The sequence below is a fragment of the Vanellus vanellus genome (assembly GCF_965231255.1).
Source record: "Vanellus vanellus genome assembly, chromosome: 1".
In the NCBI taxonomy this organism is placed as follows: Eukaryota; Metazoa; Chordata; class Aves; order Charadriiformes; family Charadriidae; genus Vanellus; species Vanellus vanellus.
In genome coordinates this window covers 154,531,585-154,544,962 of record NC_138905.1, presented here as the reverse complement: position 1 = coordinate 154,544,962, position 13,378 = coordinate 154,531,585, and the positions used below count along the sequence as shown (strand labels likewise).

Genomic DNA, 13,378 nt, shown 5'->3' with positions numbered 1-13,378 from the left:
TGAAAAATCAAGCCAAATAGTTTTTAAGAGAACATGGGAGTTTGAGGGATTCCCCATCAAGTATTTAAGTCTTTTTAAACTTGTACTTTACTTACTTTGTGTGTAAATTAGAATACTAGGTTTGGTAAAATCTGATAATACAAAAAGAGAGGGTGTGGGGCAGTTATTAAGGTCTGTATCTTGAAATAATATGGAAAGCAATGTAATTTACATGTATGTGATAGGAAAATATCTTGGGTGAGTTGTTGTAAGTTGGGGGGAGAGGGGGAGATGGTTATTTGAGTTATTTCTTAATGCTAAATTATAAGACTTGGTTCTACTTTTATATATATATATATATATACACACACATATAAAAAACATCATCCCTTTTTTAGTTTTTTCAACTGTGTACGCTTCTGGTTTGTTTTTTTTTTTCACCAAAAACAAACGGAAAACTGCATTCATGTGAATTTTTAACTGCAGTCATTTTCTTGTTAGTTGCTTAATTTAAGGACCTAAGAACAAAAGTTGATGTTCAGGCCAGCCATCTGTATCCAGTATCTTGCCTGACAGTAGCAGTTACCTTGGAAGGAGGATAAAATTAGAGAAAGTATTTAGTGATATTTTCTCCTGTAACTTGTGATTCAGGCATAACCTGAGGCAGATATAACCTTCTATTTAATAGCCCTCAATTAAATTTTCTTCCATAAGTTTTTACTTTATACAAAGTTTGTTTTTAATATTGGGTCATTTGTGGCAGTGAGTTTCAGATGCATTAGAAGCTTCTTATGAAATAACTTTGTGTGATTTTCAACATACTATATTTAGTTGATATGCTTTGACTTTTTTGGGGTTGGAAGTGATGATGACCTGGTAATTCCTTATTCACTTACCTATAAAACCATGAATAGGACAGAGTATTGTGCATGTTCTCCTCATTATTTCATTCTACTTTCTGTAGAGTCCTAGTGTATTCATTATTCCCTTGTATGGAATCTGTTCTGTACCATTGATTATCCTGATTACTCTTTGTATGATCTTTTTGAAATGGGAACACCAAACCTACAGAATTCAAGATGTAAACGTTCTGGTTCATACACTGACATAGTGATAATTTCTATTTTGTTCCATGTTCCCTGCCTAATAATTCAATTTTTTGGCTGCTGTGGTGTACTGAGCTGATGGATTTTGTAGATACTGTAATTTAAGACCTCTCTTGAATGTCATTTTATTTTTAAATAAAAATGGGGTTGGGATTATGTTTTCTCACAAACACCACATCACATTTATCAAAAATAATTTTGATGATGTAATCACTCAATGTTACAAGACACTTTGAGTGTACTTTATGACGATCTCTCTTTTTACTATGCCAGATAACCCAGCATTGTCAGCAGTTTCTGTCCCCTTGCTGTTCATCCCCTTATTCTGTTCCTCTATAATTTGAATAACAGTCTATAAACTAAGATCTTGTGGGAGTCTGCTGGTGAGCTTCCTCCACTGAAAAAGCTGTTTATTTCCTACTCCTTTGTTTCTTATCGTATATGTTATTATGTAGTATGTATTTAATACTGTGAAGACTTAACCATGGGCTCCATAGCGGCTTCATTTCTTTAAGCATCTTTGATGGATCTTCTCCAGTACTTCCAATATCAGTAGACTACATCAAGTGGATCCTTCTGGTCTACACGCTCTTTGTCTCCTTGAGAGAATTTGGATAATTCTCTGAGGCATAACTTCTGTTTGCAAAGATGTTTTTACCTTCTCCCTGATATATTGCACTTTATTCCCCAGTGTTCTAATTCTGCTCTTTGTTACAGTTTCCATCAGTAGTACTGGGTCTTGATAGCTAGATCTCTAAATTATCTGCAGAACCTAAATGGTTGACATCATGTGTCCTACCTCCAGTTCTCTGGTATTGAAATGATTTTAAGGGGATAAAATGTTGATATAAAATGCTACTTAAAACCAACAAACTAACCCATCCTTTTTCTGTCTTAAGGTGGAGAAACAGAGAAGACTTGAAAGAATAAAGCAAAAACAGTCTCAACTACAAGAACTCATTCTACAGGTACAGTCAAGGTACTCTTGTCTATAGGGCAAGGTAACTTATATCTGCATTCCTGTTGCTTTATCCCAGTGAGGGATGGGAAATTTCTAAGAAGACTAGAGGTGAATTTCAGGATAAGATGTATGCAGTTTTAATTTAGCACTGTAGTTTAGCTGGGACAATGCTGTTGGCCATTGCTGTTGGTCAAGCCAGCAACCTTCCATAAGTTATGAATTGCTTTGCAGTTTCAAGTATGTTTAAACAGGATTTATGCTGACAGGAGCTGTAATTCATTCTGTACCCTCTGAATTTTCCAGTTCAGTTCTTGTATCTAGAATGTTTTTCTGTGTTAGAGTTCATAGATAAAATTATGTGACAGTAGAGGTCATCTTTCACAATGCTCTGTTTCTTGCCTTACTGGGAGGCCAGAAGCTGCCCCTGCTGTGTAAGTGGCTTAACCGCTGTGAAACAGTTGCTGAACTCCTTCCTATGTTTCCCTTAGTATACTGAGGGAAGCAGTAGTCTATCCCCTAAGTTGCTGTGCTGCTGGTTCACCGAAACGTATCCCTTAGTAGTTGCATTACCTACGCAGCAGGAATAAGAATGTCGGGGAAGGTATGCAGAAAGTACGTACAGACAGCTGTGGAACAGCAATTTCAACAGCCGTCTAATTTTTATCAGCCTTTGTGTTGCCTTTGGATTTTATTTTTAATTCCTGTTTACTTCATTTTGATTCTATGACCGAAAAAATACATTTTCTTAGATTGGTGTCTTACTCTAAGGTTTATTACTTGAGTTTTTAGTTCTTACAATTGCTAATCTTTAAAATGTGAACGTTCTGTTCTGAAAAGCAGTTTTGGTAAAATATAATCTTAGCTGAGTAATTCAGAAACCTAATGTCAGACATTCAAATCCCAAACGTTAACTTGTTTTTAGCATATAATTTAAGCAAAAATATGTTATTAATCATTCAGCTGTTCTTGTGAAGTGCAGTAGCTAGCAGGGAATAGTAAACAGAGCGGAAGTAGGTTGCTATATGAAAATTCTTTTTTCCAGTCATTGTTATCTCTTCATTCTGTCAAGGAGCTGTCCAAGGAACTGTCCTGATACAGTTATTAGAATGTGGTGGTTTTTTTTTTCTCAGTTAAGTTTTACTGTGTTGTATTTTTCAATACTACCATTTGCGTCTCTTCTTGCATCTTAATATGCAGGAGTATGGTGAACACTCTGTCCTTTTCTGCATTTAGTTGCTACAACCATTGCTGGTATTCTTTAACTGTAGGATTTTTTTGTTGTTAACAGGATCTTAAAGGTTTAATTCATACTTTCATATCACTATTGCTTTTTCTAGCAAATTGCCTTCAAGAACCTCGTTCAGCGAAACCGTCAAGCAGAACAACAGGCAAATCGACCACCACCTTCCAATTCTGTCATCCATTTGCCATTTATCATTGTGAACACCAGCAAGAAGACAGTGATTGACTGCAGTATTTCAAATGACAAGTGAGTTAACAAAGTTTTCTGTTTGGCTTTTGGTACAGCTGTGAGTTTTATGTCCGTGCTGAACTGTTCATCTAGATTTGTTAAAAATTAAATACAAATAAATTTACTTCTGCCTTTTGTGGATTTAGAACATGCAATTCAGACAGGTAAAGCTTAGTCACGTTGAATAGAAACAGTTTTATAGAGCTTTTAAATAAATAAAATAATTGTGTTCACATTTAATAACTTATTTTAAACTTACTACCTAGAGATGTTAGAACCAAAGTAAGGCAGCTCTGCTGAAGTTTGATATCATACTTTACCAAGTAGTGTTTTCCTTTGGCTTAAACATGATGAAATGCAGCCAGCAGAACTGAAAAACAGATTTTGCTTTCAGAACTGCAGTTCTCTACTTGTTGTTCAAACAGCTAGAGCTAGGCTTTTCATCTGTGAAATAAAAGCTGAATGTAGAAGCGGTTTCTCCTTGCACTATTAGCTTACTAGAAAAGCTTAAAAACATGAAAAAAATTACACAGTAGGCAGAGCAATGGGAGTAAATAAAAATTATCAAACATGCAAAAAGTTTAATTAAAATGCTGTATCTGTTAAACCTGTTATGATTTATGTCGTGTGTATAATCAGTTTTAGTTGCTTGCTATCAAATATGTAAATCTTGAAAAATGTGCTTGCTTAATGTGATGTATCACTATGTGTCTTACGCTTTTGAAATGCTGCAATTCCTGAAACTGGAAAGGTAGTTTAAGTAATTGAAGCTAATTGAGACATTTTTTTCCTCTTCAGATTTGAATATCTATTTAATTTTGACAATACTTTCGAAATTCATGATGATATAGAAGTACTAAAACGAATGGGAATGGCTTGTGGGCTAGAATCTGGAAGCTGTTCAGCTGAAGACCTAAAAATTGCAAGGAGTTTGGTTCCTAAAGCTCTGGAACCATATGTGACAGGTTAGTTACTCCAAGAAGAGTTGTTTTGTTTTCATCCTTAATATGGAACTTAAGGAAAAAACATGAAAATATTTGTCATTGCTGGGCCGCTCTCCATCATCTTTGATAGGTCCTGGAGAACAGGTGAGGTGCCTGAGGACTGGAGCCAATGTCACTCCAGCCTTCAAAAAAGGCAAGAAGGATGATCTGGGAAACAGCAGGCTGGTCAGCCTCACCTCCGTCCCTGGAAAAATGACGGAACAGCTTGTTCTGGGTGTCATCTCCAAGCATCTGGAGGAAAAGAAGGTTATCAGCAGTAGTCAACATGGATTCACCAAGGGGAAGTCAAGTTTGACTAATCTGATAGCCTTCTATGGTGGCATGACTAGATGGGTGGATGAGGGGAGGGCAGTGGATGTGGTCTACCTTGACTTCAGCAAGGCTTTCAACACTGTCTCCCACATCATCCTCATAGGGAAGCTTAGGAAGTGAAGGGGTTGGATGAATGGACAGTGGGGTGGATTGAACAGTGACAGATAGAGCTCAGAGGGTTGTGGTTAGTGGTGCAGAGTCTAGTTGGAGGTCAGTAACAATTGGTGTTCCTCAGGGGTCAGTACTGGGTCCAGTCCTGTTCAATATATTCATCAATGACCTGGATGAAGGGATAGAGTGTACCATCAGCAGGTTTGCTGATGACACAAAACTCGGAGGGGTGGCTGACACACCGGAAGGCTGTGCCACCATACAGTGAGACCTGGACAGGCTGGAGAGTTGGGCGGAGAGGAATCTTATGAAATTCAACAGGGACAAGTGTAGTGTACTGCACCTGGGGAGGAATAACCCTACGCATCAGTACAGGTTAAGGGCTGACCTGGAGAGCAGCTCTGTGGAAAGGGACCTGGAAGTCCCGGTGGACACCAGGATGACCATGAGCCATCACTGTGCCCCAGTGGCCAAGAAGGCTAATGGCATCCTAGGGTGCACCAAGAAGAGTGTGGCCAGCAGGTCAAGGGAGGTTAACCTCCCCCTCTACTCTGCCTTGGTGAGACCGCCCCTGGAGTACTGTGTCCAGTTCTGGGCTCCCCAGTTCAAGAAGGACAGGGAACTGCTGGAGAGGGTCCAGCAAAGGGCTACAAAGATGATTAGGAGCATCTTTCTTACAAGGAAAGGCAGAGGGAATTGGGTTGTTTTAGTCTAGAGAAAAGAAGACTGAGGGGGGATCTTATAAATACTTAAAGGGAGGGTGCCAAGGGGATGGGAACAGTCTTTTTTTCAGTGGTGCCCTGTGAACAAGAGGTAATGAGCACAAACTTGAGCATAGGAAGTTCCATCTTAACATGAGGAGGAACTTCTTTACATTGAGGGTGGCAGAGCACTAGAACAGGCTGCCCAGAGAGGTTGTGGAGTTTCCGACTCTGGAGACTTTCAAAACCTGTCTGGACGCCGTCCTGTGCAGCCTGCTGTAGGTGACCCTGTTCTGGCAGGGGTGCTGGACTAGATGATCTCCAGAGGTCCCTTCCAACCCTGACCATTCTGTGATCTAAGATCAGTTAATTTCCACTGGTTTGTGGTGAAGATTTCTAACAAATTCTCAAACATACATGCTTTTTAGTGTACTTTAGGGAACAAATAGCATAGAGACTCACAGAGAATAGGCTGTTACTCTGCACAGAACCACGTTTGGCATTATACCACACATAGAACTTTGCAGTGTAATTCTTTTAAAAGGACAATATTTACAGATGATTCACCTGCAAAGACAAAAGGTAGTAAGTGCAAACATGGTCATGGCTTCAGTTTATATTGTTTTATCATTTTAATTATATAAGAATACTAAAGACATCTGACATGCTCACTTCAAAATAATTTTTTTTTAATGTATTCTGAAATTTTGCTGTTGCACTAGCTTCTTTAATTATGCTATTTTGGATATAGTATATGAATATATTTTGTTATTTTGGTTGCAAGACTCCTTTTCTGGACTTTAAATGATTAAGCATTTCTGCTGAATTAGGTGAGTGTGTTTTGAAGTATTCTTGAAATATGTATTGTGTGTTTTGCAGAAATGGCTCAGGGATCAATCAGCAGTGTATATGTCACATCTTCATCAGGTTCCGCATCAAATGGCACAAGATTTTCAGCCAGGTGAGATGAAATTATCAAAATTTTTTTTAATTTTTTTTTAATTATTATTATTTTTTATTTTTTCTTCGTCGGAGAGGTGCTTCAGCCCTCTGATCATCTTTGTGGCCCTCCTCTGGACCTGATTCAACAGGTCCATGTCCTTCTTATGTTGGGGGCTCCAGAGCTGGATGCAGTACTCCAGGCGGGGTCTCACAAGAGCGAAGTAGAGGGGCAGAATTACCTCCATCAGCCTGCCATCCACTCTCCTTTTGATGTAGCTCAGGATACAGTTGGCTTTCTAGTCTGCAAATGCATGTTGCTGGCTCATGTCCAATTTTTTGTCCACCAGTATTCCCAAAGCCTTCTCCTCAGGGCTGCTCTTCTGCTATTCATCCCCCATCCCTAATCACCTCCCTGTCTTCCATATGCTTCAGCGTGACTTCCAGGAGGATCTGTTCCATGATTTTAGGGGGCACTGAGATGAGGCTGGAGACAAGAGGGCAAGTTCTAGATTACTTTGTCTCTTTCCACAATAATGACTGTTCTGTGTCAGAATCACTGGCAGACTCTGCCTTGTAAATTATTTGGAAAATTGCTATACCATTGAAATTCTTAGCGAAGTCCTCATTTTTAGGACATTTAAGTGTTTAAAGATAAAAATCTGTTATTGATGGGATTTCTTCAGACAAGAAAATACAGCTTTATTCTTGTTCTCTGAACACAGTCTTCTGGCAGCTTTTTCTCACCCATCTGCTTTCTGTCAGAGTTGGAAGGAAGTCCTTCTAAAGATACAGTATCTGGCTTACTTTAAAAGGCTAATGTAATTACATTTTTAAAGCATTTCTTTTTTTAAAAAAAAACGAACACCTTTTTGTAGATGATAGGCTTACTTGAATGCAAAGCAGAAAAAAAATGAAATAACTTGCAAGGGAAACAGTTAAGCGCAGGGATGTGTGAGACTAGCAATGGCAAGGAGTGTGGTTTATGCTCCAGCCCATTCCTGCTGCCCAAAAACATGTGGGGCATTCTGCCTGTTTTGTGCTTGGGAACTGAAGCTTAAGTAAGAATACTGCCAGAATATCTTTACAGAAGCAGAACTTATATGGTACGTAAAATCTCCTGTTTTCACTAAGGTTCCTTCTGTGATAATGAGCATGGTGTTAGTGAAAAAGAGGCCATGGATTTTCAGACTCAGAAATTTGAATAGACCGCTGCTAGCCAGAGGCCAGTAGAAAACCAGAGGCTGACTGTGGTTCATTATCTTGGTGAGAAGCACAAGAGCTCCTACCACTTCTGTTTCTTAGGAGGTTGGAAAAGGGGAGTGACAAATTACATTTAATTATAGTACATACATAAATATTCACGGCCATAGGAAACTACAAGATGTGTAGCTTTTCTGGTACCAAAAATTGCTGCCAAGGCGAATAAAGGCTGTAAATTTATTTAGCAAGCTCTCTAAAGAAAGTCTGCAGAAGACTGAAGATGCTGCTACCAATGCCTTTATCCCAGTTTCTTTCTCTTACTAGGATACTCAGGTTATGAAATCCAGTTCCATTCTTGTCGAAGATGTTTTTAGGTTTGTACTTTCAAAGTTCACAGGAACACAAGAATAATCTCCTTTTTTTTTTCTTTGACTTTGAAACTGCTTCTAGAGATAATTACGGAGAACCTGTTGTAAGTCATTTGACTACAGCTAGACAGATATCTGAGTATCTTCCTTTTGAATGTGTGCAGAACAGCAGAAACTCTTGAAAGTGTCTTATTGGATATGTTTTCCTTGTGAGCTTCTAGTGTGTGCCCCTGCAATTTCATTCTGTGTGATTATAGATCATTGAATTAGCTCCATACAACAACAGTGTGCATGACTGATTATGTGCATTAGCTGGATTAAAAAATGACTAGGAAACATATTTTTGAAAACAATTTTTTAATTATTAGTGTCTTTCACATTTTTCAAAATTTCGCATTTTCTCAAGAATTTGTGATCAAGTTTAATAGTTTATTACACTATTGAAAAAGTAAACAATATAAAAGATTGGCAAAGTAGCAAGTAATAATGGAAGCAGGAATGTTCTGACTCTATTAAAGTAAAATACTTGTGGATACAGTTAACAAGACATTTCAGACCGTATCTACAATGTGTGTGTGTATTTTGGTGGAAAAAAACCCAACATTAAAGTAAGAAAGTGGATACTCTCTAACTCTACTTGCTGATCCAGAAGGTGGATTTTCATTGTAGGGATGCTCTCATAGAGGGAAAAATATGAGATGCAGAAGAGGTTGTTTGGTTTCTGTTTGGGTTTGTTGTTTTTGTTGGTTTTTTTTTTTTTATTAGAAAAGAAAAGCATAATGAGAAGAAAACAATTTCAAGTTAAAAATACAGCACATGTAGCAATGATAGTTTGCCATGTAATAACAAGGAATTAAGGAGAAGCTACTAATTACTCAATTTTCCAAATCTTTAAATTAAGATTAGTGCTTCTGAAAGACATGATTCCCTGGTGATGCAAGCATCTGTTCCTACATAAAAATATTAAAGGGCTTAGATAGGTGTGTAGCCTTAACACTAAATGTACTTTAGAAGAAACCTGGAAAGCATACTTACAAGGTGCCTATGAAAGGATTTAATCTTTATATTAAACCTAAAGCAAGAAACATAATAAGAACCATTTCAAAATTACTTCAACCGTTTCTGCTTTTGAAAAACAGCTTGGACATATATTGAAGACAATTTATACAGCAGCAGTGGCAGATTCATTAAAGGAATGGAATAGATATATGATTATATTTTAGAGCTCAGTAAACTGGGAAATATCATTAAGAAATGCCAACTGGTCTTTTTTTTTTTTTTCAGTGACTTTTCCAATGGTGGAGATGGGATGTTGGCTACAAGCTCCAATGGATCTCAGTACAGTGGCTCTAGAGTTGAAACACCAGTTTCTTATGTTGGGGATGACGATGACGACGATGACGATTTTAATGAAAATGATGATGACGACTGATGCCCTTTGCTTGTAGACTACTTTTGTTAAAATTCAGCAAGCTTCAGGAATAAATTGTTCTAGGGAGAAGTGTCTCAAATTACTTTGCCCCATCCCTCAAGGAGAATATTGGTAAGCAGTTCTGAGTTTAGAAATTGCACCTCTGATAAGCAAACAAGGATTGTTTTATGTAGGATATTTTTAAATGTGGTGTGGATGTGTGTTTTTGATACCAGTGTGTTAATGCAGAGCCTTTATTTACTCTTGTTTTAGGGGTTTTTGGTTTGTTGGTTGTTTTTTTTGTTTGGTTGTTTTGTTTTTTTTTTTTTTACTTGAAGGAAAATGGATTTTGCCCCAAATGTTCTTGCAAAGTTTGCTAAAGAAAATGTAGACACATCATTGAGAAATAAAATGCTATCCTTCTGTGGAAAATGAATACACTGAATGGCAATTTATTTGGAGTGTATTTTGATTATGCCACTTTTTGAGGGATAGTGAGCTAATGTAGTAGTGTTTTTTTGTTAATCACGCAGTGTCCAAAGAACCAAACAAGAAAGATACGTCCTACTTTTTTACATGTTAAATTCCAGAAATGTTGTTGTGAACTTATTTTCCCTTAAATTATATCTAACATTATGATTCCATCAAGTTTATATACTCTTCACTGTATGTTGGGACATATGAATTACAAAGTTTTTGGCAAATGTTTACTGCCAGTTGGTGCAGCTATATAAAATGTCTTGAAGGTTTGGAATGATTTATTGCTTATGGAAAATTTGCCTGATTTCTTACAGGCAGACTTTGGAAACTTTTTATTATATAGTTGTTTACATACTTATAAGTCTATCATATAAAGACATGTACTGAAACAAATGTTTGTATTTGTTTCATAAGCATCTTCCTGTAATCTATTATAAAGTTGAAATTAAATATAGAGAATGTTTTAAGTTTTTTAACTCAAAATTTGTCAATCATTTTTAATAGTTCATTTTTATAAAAGGAATTTCAGGGCAGGTGGTAGTCTTTTTAAATTTATTCACAAACAATTAACTGCACAAATACTGTCAGCTGCCTATTCTAAGACAGTAGTCTTTTTATTGAAACACAAATAAACTTTTCTGTAATATTTTATGGAATATAAAGAGACTATAATTGTTTGACTTGTTTAACCTTGGCACTGTTAGTTTTTATTAATAAAACGCGCATGGGCATTTTTAACAAGCTCTGTGGTTTTTCTAATTATAGGATTATTTTAGAACATTTCACTTCCTCTCGTCACAAGACCTAGAATTAAGTGTCTCAGGATACAGCATCTACGCTACGGAGGGCCCAGGTTTTCTTCTTTGATTTAGTAATTTGTCCTTATAGCTCTTGGTAACTTAAGATGCAAAAAGCAATATCTTACCCTGTATACTCTCTTCTTTCATGTCTCCTTATTTCAATCATGTTGCTCTTCAGCATGTCAGGCCAATCCTAGTGCTCCAATCCAGCTTCTTGGTTTAAAATCCCACGCTTACTTACTGTCCTAACTTTTCATCCCATATTCCTCAATCCTAGCTTCCCGTCATACATTCCCATGCCCTCAAAACAGGTCTTCATCTACTTTCCGTATACTTCCACCTGAAACCTTTTTGTTAGATCACCTCCTCTGCTCTCACCAGAAAGCACAGGTTACTGAACTGGCTCAGTCACTCTGCAGGCTATATCAGAGTCAGGATTTGTTGCTTCCACAAACTTCAGGGAGTTGCTGCATGGACAACTTACAGTCTAATTACTGCTTTGTCTGTGGTGAGGGCTGCTGGATGCACTTAAAGCCTGTGGTAAATATGAAGTGTTACGTGTTTCTTTTTCTCCAAGGGATTATGCCTTGGCAAATCTTCTGTGGTAAAGGGATGTGGGTTGATATGAGCAGTTGATATGCAGTGAACGTTCTAATTGTATCAAACTTGTTGTAATGTGAGTGAGCCAAGCAAATTACTTAATTTTATGGGCCTGGGAATACCATTTGGGGGGGAGGGGCGAATCGAATGCTTTGCTTCTCACTGAAGATACCATTCTTTGCAGTGCTAATGCTAGAAGCAAGGCTCGTGTCATGGTTGAGTCAGCTGATTCAAATTATCTTTGCTGTTGAATAGCAGTTTTATCTGCACAGTCCAACAATAGTTATCAAGCAACTCTTGATAATCCAAGGGTATTATTCCACTTTTCCCTTATGTTCTAGATCTCCAGTGTATGATCCAAGATTTAGCTGTAAAGACTGAGTACAGGGATGTAGGGTAAGGAAGGCTGAAAGCATCTGACACTTTCCATTTGATTCTTATCAGTGGAATAGACCTCAGATGAGACAAGGTCAAGGTGAGAGGTCAAAGTGTGGCAAAACATGCATTTCAAGACATTAGAATCATCAGGGTTGGAAGGGACCTTTAAGATCGAGTCCAACCATTAACCTAACACTGCCAAGTCCACCACTAAACCATGTCCCTCAGCACCACATCTACCTGTCTTTTAAATATCTCCAGGGATGGTGATTCGACCACTTCCCTGGGCAGCCTGTTCCAATGTCTGATAACCCTTTCTGTGAAATTTTTCCTAATATCCAATCTAATCCTCCCCTGGCGCAACTTGAGGCCCTTTCCTCTTGTCCTGTTGCTTGGGAGAAAAGATCAACCCCCACCTCGCTACAACTTCCTTTCAGGTATTTGTAGAGATTGAGAAGGTCTCCCCGCAGCCTCCTTTTCTCTAGCCTGAACAACCCCAGTTCCCTCAGCTGCTCCTCATAAGGCTTGTTCTCCAGACCACTCACCGGCTTTATTGCCCTTCTCTGGACATGCGCCAGCACCTCAATGTCTTTCTTGTAGTGATGGGTCCAAAACTGAACACGGTACTTGAGGTGCGGCCTCACCAGTGCCGAGTACAGGGGGACAATCAGTTCCCTAGTCCTGATGGCCACACTATTCCTGGTACAGGCCAGGATGCGGTTGGCCTTCTTGGCTTGCTTTTGGTTGCTGATGAATCTGAAATGGAATTTGAGAGTTTAGGCAAGCAGCATTGGAGTGGTTTGAGGGAATGAATCTATATTATAGTTATGGTTGGAGACTTGATGATCTTAAAGGTCTATTCCAACCTAAATGATTTCGGTGTTACCTTTGTTTCAGGAGAGCTTTCTAGTAAAGGCAGCAATCAATAGCAAGAGAAGGTCTATTGACTTTTTAATGACTTGCTAGATTTCAGGCAGTTACCTGGTCATAGTGTTTAGGTGGAGGAGAAAAAAAAAAAAAGGAAAAGAGATAAATGGAGAGGAAGGAAATGGAAATGAGGCTTTAAGAAGTAGTAGTAGGAGAGAACGAACAGATTGAAACTTAGGGTCTCTACAGAGGAGAAGGTGTAAGTTGGAAAAAAGTAATGAGAAAACAAGAGAAGGCTAGTCAAAGACTACAAAAAGACTACTAGTAGAAACTTCATTAAAAAAAAAAGCAAAGAAATGCATAGGACACGTGTAATAATGTCAGGCCTGGCGTGAACAGAACTGCAAGGTGGGAGATAACCTTAAACTATATGGTTCTGATCTCTGAAAAGGGTGATACCACACGTGCAGATGGAAAAGGAAGATCGAAAGCAGGAACAAAATGTAAGAGGAAATCATAGACGGGAAAATGTTGAGGAAATCTGTGGAAGTAGGAAATACTGTAAGGAGATAGAAACTAGAATTCGGTTTCAGAAAGATAGTGTGTGAAATTGAGAGAATCCATTAAAAATAAAGCAGAGCATTAAGCACATACTTGAAGCTTAACTCTCTTAAAATGAGCAATGCA

At 38.0% G+C, this 13,378-nt stretch overlaps 1 protein-coding gene across 6 annotated transcripts in view; it reads left to right on the top strand.

Moving 5' to 3' along the window:
- The window catches only part of TFDP1 (transcription factor Dp-1), a 46,247-nt gene extending 35,468 nt beyond the window's left edge, over nucleotides 1-10,779 (top strand). For 4 of the 6 annotated variants that reach the window (XM_082493325.1, XM_082493326.1, XM_082493323.1 and 1 more), the window contains exons 8-11: nucleotides 1,985-2,053; nucleotides 3,384-3,535; nucleotides 4,316-4,482; nucleotides 4,592-6,483. In XM_082493325.1, the coding sequence (XP_082349451.1) occupies nucleotides 1,985-2,053; nucleotides 3,384-3,535; nucleotides 4,316-4,482; nucleotides 4,592-4,953 (750 nt within the window). In that variant the 3' untranslated portion in view covers nucleotides 4,954-6,483. Of the gene's footprint in view, nucleotides 1-1,984; nucleotides 2,054-3,383; nucleotides 3,536-4,315; nucleotides 4,483-4,591; nucleotides 6,484-6,524; nucleotides 6,607-9,439 lie in introns of those variants that run through there. The other 2 variants (XM_082493328.1, XM_082493327.1) reach the window with 1 other exon arrangement.
- Nucleotides 10,780-13,378: the final 2,599 nt, after the last annotated feature.